We start from the raw sequence: 23,715 nt of genomic DNA, 5'->3' as shown, positions 1-23,715 counted from the left end.
CTGATTAATTTTTTTGCTCCAGAAATATTTAGGCCGGGCATCGTGGCTCACACCTAAAATCTCAGCACTTTGGGAAGTTGAGGCAGGGGGGATCGCTTGAGCCCAGGAATTTGAGACCAGCCTAGCCAACATGGTGAAACCTTGTCTCCTCCAAAACTGTGCAAATTAGCCTGGCGTGGTGGTGCATGGCTATAGTCCCAGCTACTGGGGAGGCTGAGGCCGAAGGATGAATTGTACCCAGGAGGTCAAGGCTGCAGTGAAAGAAGATCATGCCACTGCACTCCAGCCTGGGCAATGGAGTGAGATTCTATCTCAAAAAACAAACAAACAAACAAAAAACAGTAAAAAAATTTTTAGTAAGTTCCAATTGTGTGTCACAATTGTGCCAGGCACTGGGGGCAACAATAAGCAAGACAGACCAAGTCTTTACCACCTTGAGATTTAAGTTTAAGGACCACTCTCTATCAAAGAATCCGGCACTGGCAGTATAGATTGCTGAAGGCCTTTGCCTTCTTTCCACCAGACAACAGAATTTGTGTCCCAGTCACTGCTTCTTCTTCTGCAAAAAATATAGCTTCAGTTTGGTCCACAAATACAGAAGTTGGTCAGAGATATTTTCTTTCAAGAGCACAACAAGTAAAACTTGGCAATACACACTAATTGAATGCACTTCCTTTTTCCCTGGGAGCTCCTGCCACATCTCAGCCCTGCAGGGCAGTCTTCATAAGGGAGGCGAAAGAAGGGCTGTGCACTGGCACTGACAGTTGGACAGGTAGTGCTCGAAGAAGCCTAAACCTCAATATTCTGAGGGAATCTTCAAGATCAAGGTAGACCTGGCCGGATGCAGTGGCTCACGCCTGTAATCCCAGTGCTTTGGGAGGCTGAGGCGGATGGATCATGAGGTCAGAAGTTCAAGACCAGCCTGTCCAACATGGTGAAACCCTGTCTCTACTAAAAATACAAAAAATTAGTTGGGTGTGTTAGTGCATGCCTGTAATCCCAGCTACTGGAGAGGCTGAGGCAGCAGAATCACTTGAACCCAGGAGGCGGAGGTCACAGTGAGCCAAGATTGTGCCATTGCACTCCAGCCTGGGCAACACAGCGAGACTCTGTCTCAAAAAAAAAACAACAAAAAAAATGGATCACAGATCTCTTTGAAAATCAGTGGCCCCTTTAGACTTTCTGTGCCAAAAAAGTTATGCATTCACCCCAGCACCTAGTTTTGCCTAGTTTATCTGAAGTTTCATGGACATAAGATGTGCCCGAATTTCCCGGAGCTCCAGAGACCCCACATCAAGAATTCCTAGTGTATATAAAAGCCCGTTTGAGCTCTAACATCCATGATTAACAGTCTCTGGGTTGGGTAACTCTGTTGGTTTAAATACAGAGGCAATGACATGCCTGTTTAAGTTCAGGGCAGGTCCCAGTTCAATTCCCATGTGAGTCATTATCTTCCGAAAATGGGAAAACTCTGCTCCATGGCAGTGGACAGAACCTCCAAAACCAGTCAGCTGACACAGCCCATAGTTTCTGAAAAAGACAATACAAAGCTCAAAAATAAGGTGGTTGGATCTATGGCACTGCAACGCGACAACCCAAAGGTTGTGAGGGTTGCTGCCCGCTGCTGACATAGCAGTAATACTCATTGGGCTCCTGCACTTCATATACATCCTCCTCAATGGTATAGATGTTTTCTTCTGAGCGAATTCCCTCTGCTACTGCATTTGCCAATCCTGAGGGAGGGATGTTGGCCAAAGAGATAAGGCTGTGGAAATAAAGTGTTGAAGCTGAGTTAAGCATTTCCCAGGTAACACGGAATCGAGTTAAGAGAATAGGCTTTCCCAAAGAGACAGCAACTAAATACAGTGCATGATCTTTGATCAGATGCTGAACAAGGGGAAAAGCCAAGAAACAGCAATAAAATACTATGGGGAAACAATTGGGAAAATTCCCATTAATTTTAATTTTCTTAGGTATAACAATAGCATTGTGATAGCTCAGAGAATATCTTTATTTCTAGGAGTTACAGGCTGAAGTTTAGGTGAAGTGTCAAGATGTCTGCAATTATGTACACATTTAGATTTTTAAAAAATGGGCCTGGCATCATGGCTCACGCCTGTAATCCTAGCACTTTGGGAGGCTGAGGTGGGTGGATCACGAGGTCAGGAGTTCGAGACCAGCCTGGCCAACATGGTGAAACCCCACCTCTACTAAAGATACAAAAATATTAGCCAGCGTGGTGGAGTGCACCTGTAATCCCAGCCATGTGGGAGGCTGATGCAGAGAATCACTTGAACCCAGGAGGCAGAGGTTACACTACTGCACTCCAGCCTGGGTGACACAGCAAGACCCTGTCTCAAAAAAAAAAAAAAATTATTAATGCTTTAGATAGCATTCAATGTTCAGAAGTTTTTGTTTTGTTTTATTTGATGCGGGTCTTTCTCTGTCACCCACGTGGGAGTGTAGTGGCACAATCATGGCTCATTGCAGCCTTCATCTCCTGTGCTCCAGCAATCTTTCCACCTAATTTTTCTATTTTTTGTAAAGAAGAGGTCTCATTATGTTGCCCAGGCTGGTCTCGAACTCCTGGGCTCATGTGATCCTCCCACCTCAGCCTCCCAAAGTCCTGGGCTTATAAGTGTAAGCCACAGCACCTGGCCCAGAGTCATTTTTGTAATCCAAATATATTGCATCCCATTCATGTGCCAAACATCACTAAAAGTCTAAAATCTAGTAAGTTACATAAGCCATACCTATTTGAAAGGGATGTGTGTGTGTGCATAATCAGGAATGAAGGTTAAGACAGTAGTCTGTAATAGACTAGCAGTTGTTAGCCCTGACTGTTCATTAGAATCACCTGGAGAGCTTTTAGAACATTATCTATGCTTAGGCTTCATCCCCAGAGATTCTGACTCAGTTGCTCTGGGGTTGGCCCTGCATTAGTACACTTCAGTGCCCGGGTGATTCTAATAGGAAACCAAAGTTGAAAATGCCTGGGCTGGTTTACAGAAATGCTGAGAACAGATACTGGGTGTCTTGCTCACTTCTCTAATGCCAAAGTTCAGCCCAGACCCTGGATATAATAGGAGCTCAATCCGTTGATGTTTCAGTTCATTGGAAAAACCATTAATATCGAGATGAATAAGCATGTTGTATTATTAGGGAGATAAATTGTATACCTTAACTTTAGAACTAAAGAAGCTAAAGGTATCAGGAAGTAAACACAGCAGTATGTTACATTTTCTCTTCATAACTAGGCCTAGAGGAAAAAGGAAGTATAAACTCAGATCTCAAAGCCCCAGGACAGGACTTCTCAGAGTAAAGATCAGACATGTTAAGAGTATGGACTGCCAAGATTCTCACCTTTCCCCAACCCCATTCCATTATTCTTACCTTAAATTCTGTGTCTTCTCTTTGCTATGAGAATACCCTAGATAAAGGGGGAAAGAAAAGTCAATAAAAATGCCTTCATAAAATAAATGAGACAAGAAATCAAACAGGCTCACTGGAGGCATGCATTGTTCAGGGAAATCTGGTCTCACCTTAGACTGAGTTGAATGAAACTCTCAATATGTGCCTTAGATAATTATATGGACTGGCTAGAAAATAATAATAAAGATGCATTTTTCTTATTTAATAATTATGAGTCCTCTACTATGTGTCTGGCTGTTTGCTTGGCACGAGGAACACAGGAACGTAAAAGTGAATTGTGAGCCCTAATTTCATGAAGCTTACGTTCTCCTGTGGGAGACCAAAGAAATAAAAGAAAACAGTACCCCAGACCCAAGACCAGCCTGACCAACATGGAGAAACCCCGTCTCTACTAAAAATACAAAATTAGCCGGGTGTGGTGGCCCATGCCTGTAATCCCAGCTACTCGGGAGGCTGAGGCAGGAGAATCGCATGAACCCAGGAGGCGGAGGCTGCGGTGAGCCAAGATTGAGCCATTGCACTCCAGCCTGGGCAACAAGAGCGAAACTCCGTCTCAGAAAAAAAAAAAAAAGGAAACAGTAAAATAGGAAAAAAAAAAAAAATTCAAATGATGATGTATTATAAAGGAAACCAACATCATATTGAAACAGATAATACAGAGGGTGGTCAGGGAAGGACCCTCAGAGATGACCTTTAAGCTCACTTCTGAAATGAGTCAGCCAAGTAGAGAGCCAGAAGGAGCATTCCAGGACGAGGGAACCCTCTGTAAAGATCTTGCTGAGTGCCTGAAACTGAAAACATGGCTGGACTAAGGGAGGGGCCCAAGATAAGGTCTGAAAGGTAGGCTGGGGCTAGGTCTAACAAGACCTTTCCAGCCATAATCAGGAATCTGTATTCGATTCTAAGACCTGTAGGAAACTTAGATTTCCTTAAAGGGCAGAGATGTGATCCTTATTTGTTTTGGGTTTCTTTTAGCCGCTGAAAACAACTTCCTTATCTCATAATTTCCATGTTGTGCGTCAGGAATTCAGGTGTGGCCAAGGTCAGGAGATCGAGACCACAGTGAAACCCCGTCTCTACTAAAAATACAAAAAATTAGCCGGGCGCGGTGGCGGGCGCCTGTAGTCCCAGCCACTCAGGAGGCTGAGGCAGGAGAATGGCGGGAACCCGGGAGGCGGAGCTTGCAGTGAGCCGAGATCGCGCCACTGCACTCCAGCATGGGCAACAGCGTGAGACTCCGTCTCAAAAAAAAAAAAAAAAAAAAAAAAAGGAATTCAGGTGTGGCTTACTGGGTACCTCTGGATCAAGGTCTTTCATGATCTCTTTCAAGGTATCTTCTGGGGATGCAGTTTCAAATATTCAAACTGAAAATTTTTCTTTTTCTCTCTTTTTTTTTTTTTTTTTTTTTTGGAGACAGGGTCGTGCTTTATTGGCCAGGCTGGAATGCGGTGGCAAGATCATATCCGATTGCAACTTTGAACTCCTGGGCTCAAGGGATCTGCCCATCTCAGCTTCTGAATAGCTAGAATATAGGTGCACACCACCACAGCTGGATAATGTTTAAAATGTTTTTGGGCTAGATGCAGTGGCTCACGCCTGTGATCCTAACACTTTGGGAGGCAAGGCACGCAGATTTCTTGAGCTTGGGAGTTCGAGACCAGCCTGGGCAACATGGCAAAACCTCATCTCTACTAAAAATACAAAAACTAGCCAGGTGTGCTGGCACATGCCTGTGGTCCAAGCTACTTGGAGGCGGAGGCAGGAGGGTCACTCGAACTCGGGAGGTAGAGGTTGCAGTGAGCTGGGATCGCACCACTGCACTGCAGCCTGGGTGAATCTCAATATGTTGCCCAGGCTAGTCTCAAACTCCTGGCCTCAAGTGACTCTCCTGTCTTGGCCTCCCCAAGTCTTAGGATTATAGGCATGAGCCATTGTGCTCAGATATTGATTTGGGTTTTAATATTGGATTAGAAGGAGGAATAAAGAAATGAGAAGATAAATTAAGTAGAGATAATGATGCCTTGGAGTAAGGTAATGGCCAAAAGAGATGCAGAATAATGAAAATACTTTAGATATATGTTGGAGGAAGACTGCAGGAATCTTTTGTTGTTGTTTTTCTTTGAGACAGAGTCTCCCTGTGTCACCCAGGCTGGAATGCAACAGCAAGATCCTAGTTCACAGCCTCAAACTCCTGGGCTCAAGTGATCCTCCTGCTTCAGGCTCCTGAGTAGCTGGGACTATAGGCGTCCACCACCATACCCAGCCCTAAGGAATCTCAACATCTAAGGATCAGGCAGAAGAACTGAAAAGCAATGGATCAAATAGGAGAATGTCATTTCAGAAGCCAAGAGAAGGACGACCTTCCAGAATGAGTGATCAACTTAAAAGGTTGACTATAATAAAGATAAAGGTATCAGGCTGGGAACGGTGGCTCACGCCTACAATCCCAGCACTTTGGGAGGCCAAGGTGGGTGGATCACCTGAGATCAAGAGTTTGAGACCAGCCTGGCCAACATGGTGAAACCCCCATCTACTAAAAATACAAAATTAGCCAGGCGTAGTGGTGCATGCCTGAAATCCCAGCTACTCAGGAGGCTGAGGTGGAAGAATCACTTGAACCCAGGAGGTGGAGGTTACAGTGAGTCAAGATTGCACCATTACACTCCAGCCTGGGCGACAAGAGTGGCAGAAACCATAACGGTGAGGAGCAGGACAGTCCTGGTTTCAATTCCTATATCTATCAATTAACTGTGTAATGCAGGCAAGTGACCTAACCTTTTAGCATGCTGATTCTCCATTAGAAACATAGGGTAGCTACGAGAATTTAATGCACATAAAGCACTTAGCAGCTTCAGTCCACAGTTAGTGGGGTGACCAACTCATCCCTGTTTTTCTTGGACTGTTCCACTTTTAGCTCTAGAAGTCTCACATATCTTAGGAACACCCTTTAGTCTTAAGCCAGCTGAGGTGATTGCTCACTCCACACAGACAGTCCCTGTTTGCCTATTAGTAAGAAAGGCTGCTATGTTGTATTACACTCTGGGGCCTAGTGGTACGCACCTGTTGTCACAGCTACTCTGGAAGCTGAGTCAGGAGAAACACTTGAACCCGGGAGGTGGAGGTTGCAGTGAGCTGAGATCACGCCACTGCACTCCAGCCTCCATCTGAAAGAAAGAAAGAAAAAGAAAGAAAGAAAGAAAGAAAGAAAGAAAGAAAGAAAGAAAGAAAGAAAGAAAGAAAGAAAGAAAGAAAGAAAGAAAGAAAGAAAGAAAGAAAGAAAGAAAGAAAGAAAGAAAGAAAGAAAAGTGTGCGAGGTTTTGGGGGTAATGGAAGTATTATTTAGATCTTGATTGTGGTGATGGCTTCCTACTGTAATTCTTCATCAAAATTCATCAACTTGAACACACTTTTTTTTTTTTTTTTGGAGACTGTCTCACTCTGTGGCCCAGGCTGGACTGCAAAGATGCAATCACAGCTCACTGCAGCCTCCTGGGCTCAAGTGATCCTCCCACCTCAGCCTCCTGAGTAAATGGGACTACAGGTGTGTGCCACCATGCTCACCTCGTTATTATTATTACTGTGTACAGACAGCATCCTGCTTTGCTGCCCATGCTGATCTTGGTCTCAAACACCTGGGCTCAACTGATCCTCTCACCTCAGCCTCCGAAAGTGTTGAAATTACAGGCATGAGCCACTGCACCCGGCCATTGTATTTATTTATTTGCTTATTTATTTATATTTTATTACTATTATTTTTTTAAGACAGAGTCTCACTCTTTCGCCCAGGCTGGCATGCAGTAGCATGATCTGAGCTCACTGCAACCTCTACCTGCCAGGTTCAAGTGATTCCCCTGCCTCAGCCTCCCGAGTAGCTGGGATTATAGGCATGCGCCACCACACCCGATTAATTTTGTATTTTTAGTAGAGATGGAGTCTCACCATGTTGGCCAAGCTGGTCTTGAACTCCTGACCTCAAATGATCCACCTGCCTCAGTCTCCCAAAGTGCTGGGATTACAGGCGTAAGCCACCACGCAGGGCCTGTTTTTTGTTGTTGTTGTTGTTGTTTTTCTGTTTTTGTGGGGTTTTTTTTTTTAAGGACAAGTACTTAGAAAAAGCTATGTGCTAAGTACCATGATGGAGGAAAACATTCTGTAACCCCAATCATGACTCAGTGTTTTTTTGTTTTTTTGGTTTTTTTTGAGACGGAGTCTCCCTTTGTCCCCCAGGCTGGAGTGCAGTGGCCAGATCTCAGCTCACTGCAAGCTCTGCCTTTTGGGTTCACGTCATTCTCCTGCCTCAGCCTCCCGAGTAGCTGGGACTACAGGCGCCCGCCACCTCGCCCGGCTAGTTTTTTGTATTTTTTAGTAGAGACGGGGTTTCACCGGGTTAGCCAGGATGGTCTCGATCTCCTGACCTTGTGATCCGCCCGTCTCAGCCTCCCAAAGTGCTGGGATTACAAGCTTGAGCCACCGCGCCCGGCCAATGACCCAGTATTAAAAGGACTTGCAATCTACTCCCAAAGAGGTATGCCTGAGAAACCAGTAACAGAAAAGTGCACAGAAGGGAGTGGTTTTTGCTGCTGTGTTTCCTAATAAACCTAGCATATTCATGAAGTAAAGAAATTGGTTTACTGGAATCAGCCTGCCTGGATTTGAATTCGGTTCTGCCAGGTACTGATGTTGAAACCTTGGGAAGGCAGCTTACTCTAAGCTCGACTTCCCTCCACTGTAAAATGGGATGGCACTATTCCTTACCTCATCAGACAGTAATGATGATAAAATGTATGTAAAACATTTAACGCAGTGCCTGCCTGGCACACAATAAATATTAAATTAAAATTAGCAATTATTGTTAGGATTTGGATGGACAAAAGAGTATTTAGTCTAATCACCTTTGGGTATAAACATGAATTTGCATTTCTATCTAGGTTTCACTGGTTCTCGTTTAAGAATTTGTTACCAGAAGGAGAGAGAAACAAAAAACACTTACATTTGAAAATTAAAGCGCCAAAGATAAGAGCCAGAGCCAGTCCAGCAGAGATCCCTGCTGCGATGTAGATGGCTGTTCTGATGGTTGCTCCAGAGTCCCGTAACTCATTGGTCAATGTGAATATTTGCTATGCAAACACAAACAGGATTTAAGCAGAAAATAGCTAGAAATCGCTTGTGTACTCAGTCTCATGATTTGCGAATTGGACCATCCCTTTTACAACATCACAAGATGGCAGAGTCCTTGAAATCACCTTTCAACTGTCACCTTGGAGCCAACACTTAAGCCAACCCAAGAAAGAGACTCGCTTAACCTTTGGAGTTAGCGGGGAAACAAAATGTGCCCTTCTGTGTTGTGGGTGGAGAAGGAGCTCTTAAGACCCTTCCCCTGCCCCTGCAAAAATTGGTTTTAGAGTGGAGTCTTGTTGGTTCAAGACCCCCTAAGATTCCCCAGAGAGTTTTAGAGTAGTTTCCATTTGGTGTCTTGCTATGAAACCTCTATTTTTCACAAAAAGACAGTGATTCAATAGCCAAGACTTTACAGACAGATGGTCCTGCATTCAAATCCGAGTTCTGAGGCCGGGCACAGTGGCTCATATCTGTAATCCCAGCACTTTGGGAGGCCAAGGCAGGCGGATCACCTGACATCAGGAGTTTGAGACCAGACTGGACAACATGGTGAAATCCAGTCTCTACTAAAAATACAAAACTTAGCCAGGCATGGTGACACATGCCTGTAATCCTAGCCACTGGGGAGGCTGAGGCAGGAGAATTGCTTAAACCCAGGAGGCGGAGATTGGAGAGAGTTGAGATCATGCCCCTGCATGCCAGCCTAGGCAACAGAGTGAGACTCTATCTCAAAAAAAAACAAAAAAACAAAAAAACAAATCCCAGCTCTGCCACTAAGGGCTGAGTAACCCTGTAGAGTTATCAGGAAAATTAAGTGACAGAAAATATAAAATGCTTATTACAGGGCCTGGTACATAACAAATGTTCAATCAGTGGTAGTTATTATTGCTATTGCTCTAGTTAACTTCATTTTCTGAAAACTGAGAGTCACACAAAATAAATTCTGTTTCTAAAATTTCAGTCTATGTTCTCTGTTTTCCTCTTTAAAAACTATGATTAGGCCGGGTGCGGTAGCTCACGCCTGTAATCCCAGCACTTTGGGAGGCCAAGGTGGACGGATCACAAGGTCAGGAGCTCAAGACCAGGCTGGCCAACATGGTGAAACCCCATCCCTACTAAAAATACAAAAATTAGCCAGGTGTGGTGGTGGGTGCCTGTAATCCCAGCAACTAGGGAGGCTGAGGCAGGAGATTTGCTTGAACCTGGGAGGTGGAGGTTGCAGCCAAGATCGCACCATTGCACTCCAGCCTGGGCAACAAAAGCAAAACTCCACCTCAAAAAATAAATAAACAAACAAACAATAATTATAGGCCAGGCCCACACCTATAATCCCAGCACTTTGGGAAGCTGAGATGTGAGGATCACTTGAGGCCAGGAGTTAGGGAGCAGCCTGGGCAACATATTGAGACCCCATTTATACAAAACACACACACACACACACACACACACAAAATAATTATAAACATTTTTAAAGTAATGAATTTAAGGAAGTTAAATCTTCCATTTATTCTACATGCATTTACACATTGATTCAATACAGATTACTCCTACAATAACAGGAGTCCTATATGTAAGATATTGTGCATTAAGCATTGTGGGCACATACAGGTCCTTAAAAAGCACTGTTTGATTGCAAAGAGAGAAGAAGCAAATACAAGATGCTGAGCATCAGTTGTGAATACACAGGGAAGAAACTGAGTCAAATAAATGTGGACTCCTGGATATGTCCTCAAGTAATTTTTTTTTTTTTTTGGAGACAAGGTCTTACCCTGTCACCTAGGATGGAGTGCAGTGGCATGATCACAGCTCATTGCTCATCGTAGCCTCAACCTCCTGTGCTCAAGCAATCCTCCTGCCTCAGCCTCCCAAGTAGCTGGAACTACAGGTATGCCGCACCATGCCGGGCCAATTTTAAAAAAATATTTTTTGTAGAGACAGAGTGTCACTATGTGGCCCAGGCTGGCCTCAAACTCCTGGTCTCAAGCAATCCTTCCACCTTGGCCTCCTAAAGTGCTGGGATTACAGGAGTAAGTTACTGTGCCTGTCCTCCTCAAAGAATTTTTAAGTCATTGCTGCAAGTTTGCTTTCTAGTGGTTTTTCTTTTATGACTGAGTTTCACTTTTGTTGCCCAGGCTGGTGTGCAGTGGCGCGACCTCAGCTCACTGCAACCTCCACCTCCTGGGTTCAAGCGATTCTCCTGCCTCAGCCTCCCAAGTAGCTAGTACTACACAGGCACACACCACCACACCTGGCTAATTTTTTGTATTTTTAGTGGAGATGGGGTTTCACCATGTTGGCCAGGCTGGTCTCAAACTCCTGACCTCAGGTGATCCACCATCCTCGGTCTCCCAAAGTGCTGGGATTACCGCGTGAGCCACTGCACCCAGCCAGTTTTTCTTTTATTCTAAGAAGGTAGCAGGGACAGTAAAATTGAGGTTAATTAAGGTATGGTTTTATTTATAGTTAAATACATAAAATTGGCTGGGCGCCATGGCTCATGCCTGTAATCCCAGCACTTTGGGAGGCTGAGGCGGACAGATCACCTGAAGTCAGGGGTTCAAGACCAGCCTGCCCAATGTGGTGAAATCCCGTCTCTACTAAAAATACAAAAATTAGCTGGATGTGGTGGTAGGCGTCTGTAATTCCAGCTACTCAGGAGGCTGAAGCAGGAGAATCGCTTGAACCTGGGAGGTGGAGGTTGCAGTGAGCTGAGATCACACCATTGTATTCCAGCCTGGGCAACAGGAGCGAAACTCCATCTCAAAAAAATAATTAAAATAAAAATACAAAATTAGCCGGGTGTAGTGGCGCATGCCTATAATCCCAGCTACTCAGAAGGTTGAGGCAGGAGAATCGCTTGAACCCAGGAGGCAGAGGTTGAGGTGAGCCAAGATCACACCATTGCACTCCAGCCTGGGCAACAAGAGTGAAACTCTGTCTCAAAAAAAAAAACAAAAACAAAAAACAACTTATGGCTTTGAATACTCCTGATTGGTGTCTTGTCATATATAAAGAGGTAAATTTAAATACTCTTTCCCATTTGGGTTGTGATGGAAGCAAGAAGAATGGTATTCTAGGGAGATGAAGAATCTCTGAACCTTCCACAGGATAGACAGTTGTGAAATTGAAGAATAAGAGGGACAAAATGCTAATGTTCCTTCTTTGTGGTTTTCAAGCTCTTACTATATGCCAGGCACTTTACCCGCATCACCTCAGTCCTTCATTACAACAGGGCTATGAGGTTAGAACTGTCATCATCAACATGTTACAGCCGAGGAATCTGAAGCTAAGGGAACTTCAGGCTTTTTACCTCAAGGACAGGGTGGGCATGAAGGAAGTCTAGAGCCATACTTTTCCCCTCCAAGTTGAGCACAACACAGCTCACAAAAAAAGTTACTTACTGTCAGATTTACATCAGGGAGGCTCCCCGGTGTCTGTGTCTCTGCTATAAAAAGAGAAAGAGAAAGTGAGGAAAAACAGCCAATAGAATAGTTAAGAATGTTTTCTTTTATCTAAGTTTTAAAAAAATCTTAATGATGCCTATAATCCTATTTGAAACGAATTCTACTCCATACTCGTCACAATAATTAACGGAGAGACCAACAAAATTTACTGAACACCCAGGAATCAACTTTAGGATGGCCACATTTTTTCATCTAGACAATGAACCCTACTATTTTATGAAATAGAGAATTCTGCCAAGAAGTCCTACTTAAATATGTGCTTTGTTTTTTTTTCACAAGACCCTAATGAGTTCTACAAAAATCCAGGAATATTGATAACACTCAGGCATTATTTATTTACTTATTTTTTTAGAGACAGAGTTTCACTCCGTCACCCTGGCTGGAGCGCAGTGACACGATCTCAGCTCGCTGCAACTTCTGCTTCCCTGGTTCAAGCAATTCTAATCCCTCAGCCTCCCAAGTAGCTAGGACTACATGCATGCACCACCATGCCCAGCTAATTTTTGTATTTTAAGTAGAGACAAGGCCATGTTGGCCAGGCTGGTTGTGAACTCCTGACCTCAGGTGATGTGCCCACCTCAGCCTCCCAAAGTGCTGGGATTACAGGTGTGAACCACCAGGCTTGGCCTTAGGCATTATATTCTAATTAGATTTTTAAAGACAACAAAAATTCACTTCCTTTTTTCTGAGACAGAGTCTCACTCTGTTGCCCAGGCTGGAGTGCAGTGGCACAATCTCAGCTCACTGCAGCCTCCATTTTCTTTTTCTTCTTTTTCTTTTGGTGAGACAGTCTCACTCTGTCACCCAGGCTGGAGTACAGTAGCATGATCTCGGCTCACTGCAACCTCTGCCTCCCAAGTTCAAGCAATTCTCCTGCCTCAGCCTCCCGAGTAGCTGGGACTACAGGGGTGCACCACCACACCCAGCTAATTTTTGTATTTTTAGTAGAGATGGGGTTTCACCATGTTGACCAGGCTGGTCTTGAACTCCTGACCTCAAGTGATCTGCCTGCCTTGGCCTCCCAAAGTGCTGGGATTACAGGCGTGAGCTACCGTGCTGTGCCCAGCCTCCATTTTCTTAAATAAGTTTTGCATTTACTCATGAGAAGGGAGACAGGGTTGCCTACACATGAAAATAATCACTGTGGCCACAATGTAATAGGAACCAGGGCTTGTGCTAAACTTTCAGTGAAGGAGCTCATTTTAGAGATACTTAGAAGCACTTACTTTAGAACTACTCTTCTAAAGTAGAGACTGACTGTTAGTCCCATTGCACAGATGAAGAAACTGAAAATCAGGGAAGTGAAGTGACTAACCCAAGGTCACACAACTTAGCAAATGACAAAATGGCCTTCCAATTTAAGTCTGCATAGATTTAAATGCACATTCTTAATTATACTGCCTTCACCAGCCTTTACCTCAGTGCTGTCGTTATGAAGAGGGTCACATTGCCCAGCCACCTACTCACCATCTTTCCTTCCTGTTCATTTGTTCATTTCATCTGCAGATCTATTCCATGAATATGCACTACGCCCTTACTCTAGGCACAGGAGACAGAGCAGGGAACAAGAGGGGCACAGGCCCTGACCTCATGAACGCTGAATTCTAAAAATAAGTACCTTGCCAGCTCTTGGGAAACTAAGCGTGCTTACTCATTTTTATGGCTGAGTCAGAGATGTCGAAACTTCTTAAATGTCATAGTCACCTTCTGGAAGCCTTAAAGTCGGAACCCTTTAATGTGTATAAAGGGTTTGACTAAATGCTGGTTTAACAAACTATAGTTTAAATATTATAAAGGCATAGCCTCAGCCTAAAATTATTGAAGAAAATAAAGATTATGTTCCACTTACTTTTGCCCTAATTACCAGAAAAAAAAATAAAGTATAAAAACCACAGGCCGGGTGCGGTGGCTCACGCCTGTAATCCCAGCACTTTGGGAGGCCAAGGCAGGCGGATTACGAGGTTAGGAGATTGAAACCATCCTGGCCAACATGGTGAAACCCTGTCTCTACTAAAATACAAAAAATTAGCCAGGCGTGGTGGTGTACGCCTGTAGTCCCAGCTACTCAGGAAGTTGAGGCAGTGGAATCGCTGGAACCCAGGACATGGAGGTTGCAGTGAGCCAAGATGGCGCCATCGCGCTCCAGCCTGGTGACAGAGCAAGACTACTTCTCAAAAAAAAAAAAAAAACCTTCATCAGTACAACTGCTAAGTAAACATGAATCTTAAGTGCACATAAGATTTTCAACTGTAAATCCAGTTTCAGCCTCCCTATAATTATTTTTCTTGATAAAAATGGTAAAAATAACTTATTTTTAAACTTCATTTTGCTATGAAAATGATCAGTAAAATCAAGCACTGTTGTGTTATTGCAGCATTTTTTCACACAGATTTGGCCACCAACCAAGATGGATGGGACAGTTGAAGGGAGTGGCAATGTTCTTTCTGGAGAACCCAAGATTTGCCTCAGGGGACAGGTAGCAGTGAAGGTGAGATGTGACAGCCTTAACAGTGTATAAATTTAGTAGTTACCATCTATTCGGCACTTATTAGGTGCCAGACATGGTGCTTAGCACCGTATACATACAATCTCATTTAATCCTCAACCACAATAAGTAGCTACTACTATTTTCCCCATTTTTCAGATGACAATACTGAGTCTGACAGACCCACTTTGCCCAAGATCACACAGCTATCAATTGGGAAAGCTAGGATTTAAAGCAGATCTACTCCAGAGCTGAGGACTCACCTGTGACCCAGTCCTTCCTCCTTCAGGTAGAAGAGAAGTTACATTTGTTCTGTGTTCAAATTCCAGGCCCTTGGATCTCTTACTTTTAAAGGCTCTACTCCATTTTTTTTTTTTTTCTGAGAAAGGGTCTTGCTCTGTTGCCCAGGCTTGAAGTACAGTGGCACCAACTCGGCTCAGTGAATCCTCAGCCTCCTGAGTTCAAACAATATTCCTGCCTCAGCCCCCTCAAGTAGCTGGGACTACAGGCCCATGCCACCATGCCTGGCTTTTTTTTTTTTTTTTTTGAGATGGAATCTTGCTCTGTTTTCCAGGCTTCAGGACAGTGGTGAGATCTCAGCTCACTGCTCCCAGGCTCAGATGATTCTCCTGCCTCAGCCTTCTGAGTGCCTGGAATTACAGGCATGCACCACCACGCCCAGCTAATTTGTGTATTTTCAGTAGAGATGGGGATTTCACCATGTTGGCCAGGCTGGTCTCAAACTCCTGACCTCAGGTGATCCGTCTGCCTCGGCCTCCCATAGTGCTGGGATTACAGGTGTGAGCCACTGCACTCGGCCTAATTTTTTGTATTCTTAGTAGAGATGGGGTTTTGCCATGTTGCTCAGGCTGGTCTCAAACCCTGAGCTCCAGTTATCTGCCCACCTTGGCCTCCCATAGGGCTGGGATTACAGGTGTGAGCCATTGTGCCCAGCCCCATTTTTATATTAAATGCTCCCACATCCCACATTTTGAGTTGGTTTACCAGCAGCCAATTTACATAATGTTACATATTATAGACAAGCCATTAAATATCCATAAATTTCAATTTTTTATTTTATTTTCCTATTTTGGAGCTACTGACATACTTTTGGTTGTTTCAATATTTTTTCTCAGTCAGACCCTTGAGAAGCTCAGAGATTCGAGGTATTGTGCCAATATTCCCATTTTTGTTGCCCTAGAGGGAAGGAACTAACAAGCAAAAACTAAAGGGAAGGCTGGGCGTGGTGGCTCAAGCCTGTAATCCCAGCACTTTGGGAGACCGAGGCAGAGGGATCACCTGAGGTCAGGATTCGAGACCAGCATGGCCACCATGGTGAAACCCGGTCTCTAATAAAAATACAAAAATTAGCCGGGCTTGGTGGCACGCATCTGTAATCCCAGCTACTCAGTAGGCTGAGGCAGAAGAATTGCTTGAACCCAGGAGGCAGAGTTTGCAGTGAGCCAAGATTGTGCCACTGCACTCCAGCCTGGGTGAGAAAGTGAGACTCCCTCTCCAAAAAAAAAAAAAAAAAGAAAAGAAAAGAAAAAAGAAAAACTAAAGGAAAGAAGACTTCTGTCCGTGGTAGAGACAAGCATAAGTAAATGCACCACCTCAACAGGGAGTAAATTCCATCTACAGCAAATGCCCACTCAGTGGTGATTTGGCAAAAAGTACTGGCCAAGTGCGGTGGCTCCTGCCTGTAATCCCAGCACTTTGGGAGGCCAAGGCGGTTGGATCAGGAGGTCAGGAGATCGAGACCATCCTGGCTAACATGGTGAAATCCTGTCTCTACTAAAAATACAAAAAAAAAAAAAAATTAGCTAGGCCGGGTGGTGGGCGCCTGTAGTCCCAGCTACTCGGGAGGCTGAAGCAGGTGAATGGCGTGAACCCTGGAGGCAGAGCTTGCAGTGAGCTGGGATGGCGCCACTGCACTCCAGCCTGGGCGACAAAGCGAGACTCCGTCTCGATTAAAAAAAAAAAAAAAAAAAGTACTGAAGCACAGGATGGGAAAGTGAGACTAAATGACCCTTGAAATCCCTTCTAGGACTATGGTTGTAGGATTCTTTAAAATATAACAATGGCATACAATAAGTATCTGGTATGACTTTATTAACCCACAATGTGGATGATCATCTGTCCCCACCATAGTTTCCTCTCTAATTGCATAAAAGATGTTGGCTACCAATCACTAAAGACTAACCAAAGACTGAAACTTTGGAGAGCTAAAACTAGTAACTATAGTAATAATAAACAGTTGAGTGCTTTCTATGGGCTGGGTACTAGCCTGAGCATTTTACATACATTATCATGTTTATACATTACAACAACCTCATGACATGGGCACTGGAATTATCCTCATTGTAGAGATGAGCAAACTGAGCTTCAGAGAATTTGAGCAACTTGACTGAGGTCACAGAGCTAGCAAGAATAGCTGAAATTAGAACCCATTCCACCTTTCACTGAAGTAGTTTAACCACAATCTCATTCTGCCTTCTGATCTTATAATATTAATGACAACAGCTAACATGTACTGAGTACAAATTGTGGTCAGACATTGGGCTACACGTTTTAGACATTTTCTTTTTTTTTTTTTTTTTTTTTTTTTTTTTGAGACGGAGTCTCACGCTGTTGCCCAGGCTGGAGTGCAGTGGCGTGATCTCGGCTCACTGCAAGCTCCGCCTCCCGGGTTCACGCCATTCTCCTGCCTCAGCCTCCTGAGTAGCTGGGACTACAGGCGCCCGCCACCGCGCCCGGCTAATTTTTGTATTTTTAGTAGAGACGGGGTTTCACTGTGGTCTCGATCTCCTGACCTTGTGATCCGCCCGCCTCGGCCTCCCAAAGTGCTGGGATTACAGGCTTGAGCCACCGCGCCCGGCCGACATTTTCTTATTTAAAGCCCATAAGGTGTGATTTATGAGATTTATGACATTGTGAGATAGGACTCACCTATTAACCTCATTTTACAGAAGAAAAAAAAATGGAGCTCCAGAGAGATTAGGAGAGACCAGGACACTGACAAGAAATGACTTAAAATTAACCTTCATGATCAATGTGACCTGACTTCTACTTTCTGCCCAATGTTCTCATCTAGAGCACCCTAAGTACATCCTTGCTGAATTACATGAAGAATTTAACTATTCCTTCTGAGGCTGGAATCCAGGGAAGCTGATGGGCTTTATTCTAGCTAAAAGGCATCCTAGAAATCACCTAATCCAATGTGTCAGTTCCCAAACACAGACTGGCACCAGTTCATGATGAAACGTCGCCAGTCCAGGGTCAACCCGAAAATGTGGACAAAGTAATGAGCATTTCATCCAATTTAGTTAACATTTAAGTAAAATTAAAGACTATAAAGTTTATTAACTTTTTTTAAAAGTTAAAATTCGAGCAAAATAACCCTAAACCAGAGCATCTTTTTCCCAGCACAGGTGTGTCTCCACTACTTCCCTCTTCTCAAACACTATTTCAGGTGCACAGAGACGTCCATGCCTCCACTCTCTCACTGTTTTCTCATGTTTTTTCCCACATTCAAAATCCTCTGAATTCAGAGCCAGCTAAAGACTCCCTCCTCTGCCCCATGCATAGTTACCTGGGCCATGTTCCCCGGTGGTAAGCATCCTTGGAAAGGCTGAAGTCAAGTCTCTCTGCAGAGTTGGTGCAGGGGTGACCTTGGCTAATGTCAGAAACCAACATAAGGATGAAAATTATCTGAGAGCAGAAAGCTTATTTCAGGGAATCAAAAGGGCAGCAGAAAAAAAATGCGAAAGACCATTAAGAAAGAGAAATACAGCCTCAGCTTCCAAACCTGCCTGGATACCTACATTGAGAGTGTATCACACACTTCAAATGTTTGACAAAGGTAAGATGCAGTCATCATTGTGACATTCTGATTATTAATAGTGGAACTAACAGCCACGCAAATGGTCATAATTACAGGTTGAAGACCCCTTATCTGAAATGCTTGAAATCAGAAATGTTTCAGATTTTGAATTTTTTTGGATTTTTTTTTTTTTTTAAACGGAGTTTTGCTCTTGTTACCCAGGCTGGAGTGCAATGGCACGATCTCGGCTCACTGCAACCTCCACCTCCCGGATTCAAGCAATTCTCCTGCCTCAGCCTCCTGAGTAGCTGGGATTAGAGGCATGTGCCACCACACCCAGCTAATTTTGTATTTTTAGTACAGACAGGGTTTCTCCATGTTGGTCAGGCTGGTCTTGAACTCCCAACCTCAGATGATCCGCCCACTTTGGCATCCCAAAGTGCTGGGATTATAGGCATGAGCCACCGCGCCCAGCCATTTTTAAAAAATTTTTAGTATCTGCACTATACTTATGCTCCAATGAGCAGAATGCTCCAATGAGCATTTCCTTTGAATGCCATATCAGGGTCCAAAAAGTTTTGGATTTTGGAGCATTTCAGATTTTGGTGCATTTCAGGTTTGGGATGCCCAACTTATAAATGCTTTTCATAAAATATTATCACGCAAAATCCTTCTAATGGCCCACATGATAGGTATTATTGTCATATTTTACAGAGGAGGAGGTCACAGCGTTTCAATAACTTGCTCAGGATTATATAGCTAGTAAGAGGCAGAGTTAGATTTAAACTCAGCTCTATCTGGGCACAAAGTATATGTTAGAGAAATCTTAAGTCTGTTCACCTCCCAGCGTACATGCACAACCCAGCAGTTCATCGTGCTGGCTGCACCAGGGGTAAAATCACCTGAGGAAGAGTCTGTAAAAAGCTAATGCTTAGGATCTACCTCCAGAGATGCTGATTTCTCTGGGTTTTGGTAGTGGGTTCTTTTTCTTCTTCTTTTTAAGAGATGGGGTAGTCACACTATATCGGCCAGGCTGGTCTCAAACTCCTGGCCTCAAGTGATCCTCCTGCTTCAGCCTCTCAAAGTGTTGGGATTATAGGCATGAGCCACCGTACCTGGCATCTGTAGTTGTTCAAAAACTCTCTATGTGATTCTAATGAGAGTCAGGGTCTCTAACCACTGATCTAGGTCTTTCTTCCCATCGATACATTCCACCCATGAGTTTTTGGTTTTCTTTTTTTTTTTTTTTTTTTTTTGAGACAGAGTTTCACTCTTGTCACCCAGGCTGGAGTGCAATGGCGAGATCTCGGCTTACTGCAACCTCCGACTCCCAGGTTCAAGTGATTCTCCTGCTTCAGCCTCCCAAGTAGCTAGAATTACAGGCTCCTATCACTATGCCCAGCTAAGTTTTTGTGTTTTTAGTAGAGACAGGGTTTCACGCTGTTGGCCAGGCTGGTCTCGAATTCCTGACCTTGTGATCCTCCCGCCTCAGCCTCCCAAAGTGCTGGGATTAGAGGTGTAAGCCACAGCACCTGGGCACACCCATGAGTTTTAAAACAGATGGAAGGTGTTAAATATCACTGAGCATCACTGATGGGGCCTGTTAAACTTTAGGTCTTGGCGGCCCACCTCCAGGGGCTATAATTAGGGAAGTCAGAGGTGAGAACAATCAGTACCTTTAATATGATCCACAGATAAATCTTATTCATAAAGAAGGCATGCAAAGGTCCACCCACCTGGTTTGATGACGACCAACTTCACGTTATGTTTTTCATCATTCATTATGCCTGGGATTTGGATCCGGCAGCAGTAGACCCCACTGTCTGCTAGAGTCACATTCTCTATGGTCAGGGACACATCCCCTTTGTGGAAATCCCCCTTTAGCCAGTATCTGCCGGATGTCCGATCATTCACATCCCTGTTGTCGGTCCTGAGCACCACGTTGCTACAGTCAAACACAGGACAGGCTCCTTTGCCCCAGCATACGGGCACGAGGTTCCCTGGCGGGGCTGGAGCGTAGGAGCAGGGCAGATAGGCATTCTGACCCACCTCTGCTATGTATTCCACTTCTGAGGACCCTGAATAGACAGAAGGAGAGCCAAGGCTCAGGCAGTGAGTGAGGTTACTCCATTTCAGGAAAACTGCAAGCAATGCCTTACAGAATAAAGGGGAAGCCACTGCTGCAGTCCTGTTTGGAGGATGATTCACTGCGACAGTGCTTCTCAGATGTAAAAGCCATCAGAATCACTGGGAAGCTTTGCAAAAACACAGATGGCTGGGCTCAACTGCTAGAATTCCTGACTTGGTCGGTCTGTGGTGGAGCCTGAGAACTTTTGTTTCTAACAAGTTCTCAATGTGGCTGAAGTGGCTGGTCCCAGAACCTCACTTTCAGAAACACTGCCCTAGGAAAGAATTGTGGCCCAATTCTGTGAACATGGGAGAACAGGGCTGATGGAAACAGACAATCAGAAAATTGGTCATGGTCAGCCAGGAAATGGCCCACCCATCTGGGCTACTTGTTTGTTCATCAACAAAGGGAGGCTCCCCTAACATACATCTCTTTTTAAGCAGCAAGTGCACAGTAAATAAAAACTCTTGGTTAAACAAGAATCTTGTGTATTTGAAACTACTCATGGAGTTGTTTTAAGGTTTAAAGTTGTGAAAAGAAATTAAATTTTGGGACCCCAAACTCATTTAGCCAAAGGGAAAAGTCAAGCTGGGAACCGGATCACGGAAACCTGCCTCCTCCTTTTGATTCCTGAATAAGATGGCTACAGGATGAAAGGCTGCACGCCTCCGCCATATTTTGCTCACAAGGAAATTCCTGCTCAGTTTTGCGATGCAGATTGATAGCTCACCTTTACCGGCGTGGTCACCCCGGCCAGACACAAATGAGTATCTGATTGTTACCCTACCCCATTTTGTCTGTGTTACCTAATGTAAAATGCAGATTCCCACATTTTTCCTCTGCCCTTTTTTCTTTTTTTTTTTTTTTTTTTTTTTGAGACGGAGTCTCGCTCTGTCGCCCAGGCTGGAGTGCAGTGGCTGGATCTCCGCTCACTGCAAGCTCCGCCTCCCGGGTTTATGCCATTCTCCTGCCTCAGCCTCCCGAGTAGCTGGGACTACAGGCACCCGCCACCTCGCCCGGCTAGTTTTTTTTTTTTTTTTTTTTTTTTTTAGTAGAGACGGGGTTTCACCATGTTAGCCAGGATGGTCTTGATCTCTTGACCTCGTGATCCACCCGTCTCGGCCTCCCAAAGTGTCCCCTTTTTTTTAATGTGAGAACTGAGTGCTTCTCAATATCCCACCTTGTCCCCTTTAAATTTGGAGCCCTCAAAATCATCTTCTGAGAAAGGCATAGACCTGTTTCCCAGGTGCCTCCTTAACTTTGGCAAACAAATCTCCTAAAATGATTGAGACTTGTCTCGTCATTTTCCTCAATTGACAAAGTTAATTCCATTTTAAAAACCTATACATATTTTATATATGATAAAACATTCATTATATATTTTCTTTTGATTTTTTATTTCCCTTTTCTTTTTTCACATGACTCAACTACAGTAAAAACATTCAAACACTATCAAAGGTGTATGAAAAAGTGGCCGGGCGTGCAATGGGTCACGCCTGTAATCCCAGCACTTTGGGAGGCTGAGATGGGCAGATTACTTGAGGCCAGGAGTTTGAGACCAGCCTGGCCAACATGGTAAAACCCTGTCTCTACTAAAAATTAAAAACATTAGCTGGACGTGATGGTGCACGCCTGTGATCCCAGCTACTCGGGTGCCCGAGGCAGGAGAATCGCCTGAACTCGGGAGGCGGAGATTGCAGTGAGCCGAAATCATGCCACCACTGCACTCCAGCCTGGGCAATAGAGTGAGACTCCATCTCAATTAGAGAAGAGAAGAGAAGAGAAGAGAAGAGAAGAGAAGAGAAGAGAAGAGAAGAGAAGAGAAGAATATGCCTTACTCTCCCAACTCTTTACCATTCTCTGGTTCCTTTTCCTAGAGACTATACATTAAGAAATGTCCACATATTCCTGCTCCCCGACAATGCACACACACAAATAGAAGCCTAATATATGCATTATTCTGTACCTTTCTTTTCTTTAATAACATTATAATTTTGAGACATTCTATACCAGTATGTTTCCTCAGATTCACTGTTTGTATCATGATTATATCACATTTATTTACCCACTCCTTCACTGATGGACATTTACGTTGCTTCCAAGCTTTTGCTATTACAAACAACATTACAATGGCCATCCTTGTATCTCCTCCTTGTCCTCTGTACAGCACCATTGTCTCATTGTAAATATCCATGCTCAGACTTACTTGTAAGTAACAGCAGCAGCAGCAGCAGGACACAGTCAAAGGGAAGATGTGAAAACATGGAGCTTGCAGAAGAAAAGTCAGAGGACACCTCTGTTAGGCACAGTTTTAACTCTCCAAATGGACTGGGTACTTCTTCCAGCTGTCTTCTCCACAATCACATGAGCGGTGCCGCCCCCGCTGAGTGCTGGCTCAGCACACCCGGGTGTCTGACTGCCAATGATTCTTATAATAACACTGCCAGGTCTATAGTCACATTAAAGGAAACCAAAGTTCTCTGTCATGCCATGCTACACACATCCTGTAAGTGTTCTGATGCTTGTCCTGTGACATCAACAAAGAGGAAGCAATACTTCAGTGGAAGAAAACGCTACTCGGTCATGGCACATAAAGAGAACCCTCTAATATAATATCCCAGATGAGATGAACCTGAAATGGAGCACGTATGAGTCCATCTGACTAGCAGGGAACATAAAGTACAGATGCATCATCCGTGGACACATTCACTCAAATCAGTCCCTCCATCAGGCCTGTGACCAATGTTTATGAAACCCCTACTTTGCACCAGGCACTGGACTGGACATTGGTGGAACACAATGGTGAATGGCGTGTTCCTTATCCTCACATTTACAGACCATCGCAACTCCCAGCATAAGCCTCGCTCTCATCCTTCTAACACAGATTAGGTTGTGGGTCCTATAACCTTGCTGGGTCTCAGTTTCCTCATTTACATAATTTATAAAATGAGGAAATTGTATTAGATAATACATGCATGGCTCTCTGTTCTAATATTCTGACTTTGACCTTCAAACTTCCAACTCTTCAATTTAGAAAAAAACATGTTACTTTTGGCAACACTTCCTTTCCTCTACTCTGAGTGGAATTAAGGGGCTCTTGGTATCCTATTTCATCTCATGCATACAAGGTGCCCCCTCTCCCCTATCCCAAGAGGCTTTGGGCATGAATGATCAGAAAGTGTTGAGTTCCAGCCACGCTCCCATTACTGAGGTAACAGCTCAGACTCACAGAGCCTCAGCTCTGGGAGTGTGACCTTTATCTGGA

At 44.2% G+C, this 23,715-nt stretch overlaps 1 protein-coding gene across 1 annotated transcript; it reads right to left on the bottom strand.

The window, feature by feature from the left end:
- Window positions 1-1,436: 1,436 nt before the first annotated feature.
- Window positions 1,437-22,926, bottom strand: LOC105482377 (hepatitis A virus cellular receptor 2). The gene is made up of 7 exons (XM_011742427.3): window positions 22,657-22,926; window positions 20,059-20,400; window positions 18,092-18,175; window positions 11,952-11,995; window positions 8,423-8,549; window positions 3,394-3,430; window positions 1,437-1,765 (listed from the first exon to the last, which is right to left on the bottom strand). Exons 1-7 carry the CDS (start codon window positions 22,712-22,714, stop codon window positions 1,573-1,575), a joined length of 885 nt encoding a protein of 294 aa, XP_011740729.2. The 5' UTR covers window positions 22,715-22,926; the 3' UTR covers window positions 1,437-1,572.
- Window positions 22,927-23,715: the final 789 nt, after the last annotated feature.

This window comes from Macaca nemestrina, chromosome 6, assembly GCF_043159975.1.
Source record: "Macaca nemestrina isolate mMacNem1 chromosome 6, mMacNem.hap1, whole genome shotgun sequence".
Taxonomy (NCBI): domain Eukaryota; kingdom Metazoa; phylum Chordata; class Mammalia; order Primates; family Cercopithecidae; genus Macaca; species Macaca nemestrina.
Note: the sequence above shows the minus strand (reverse complement) of the source record. Positions and strands in the feature narration are given on the sequence as shown.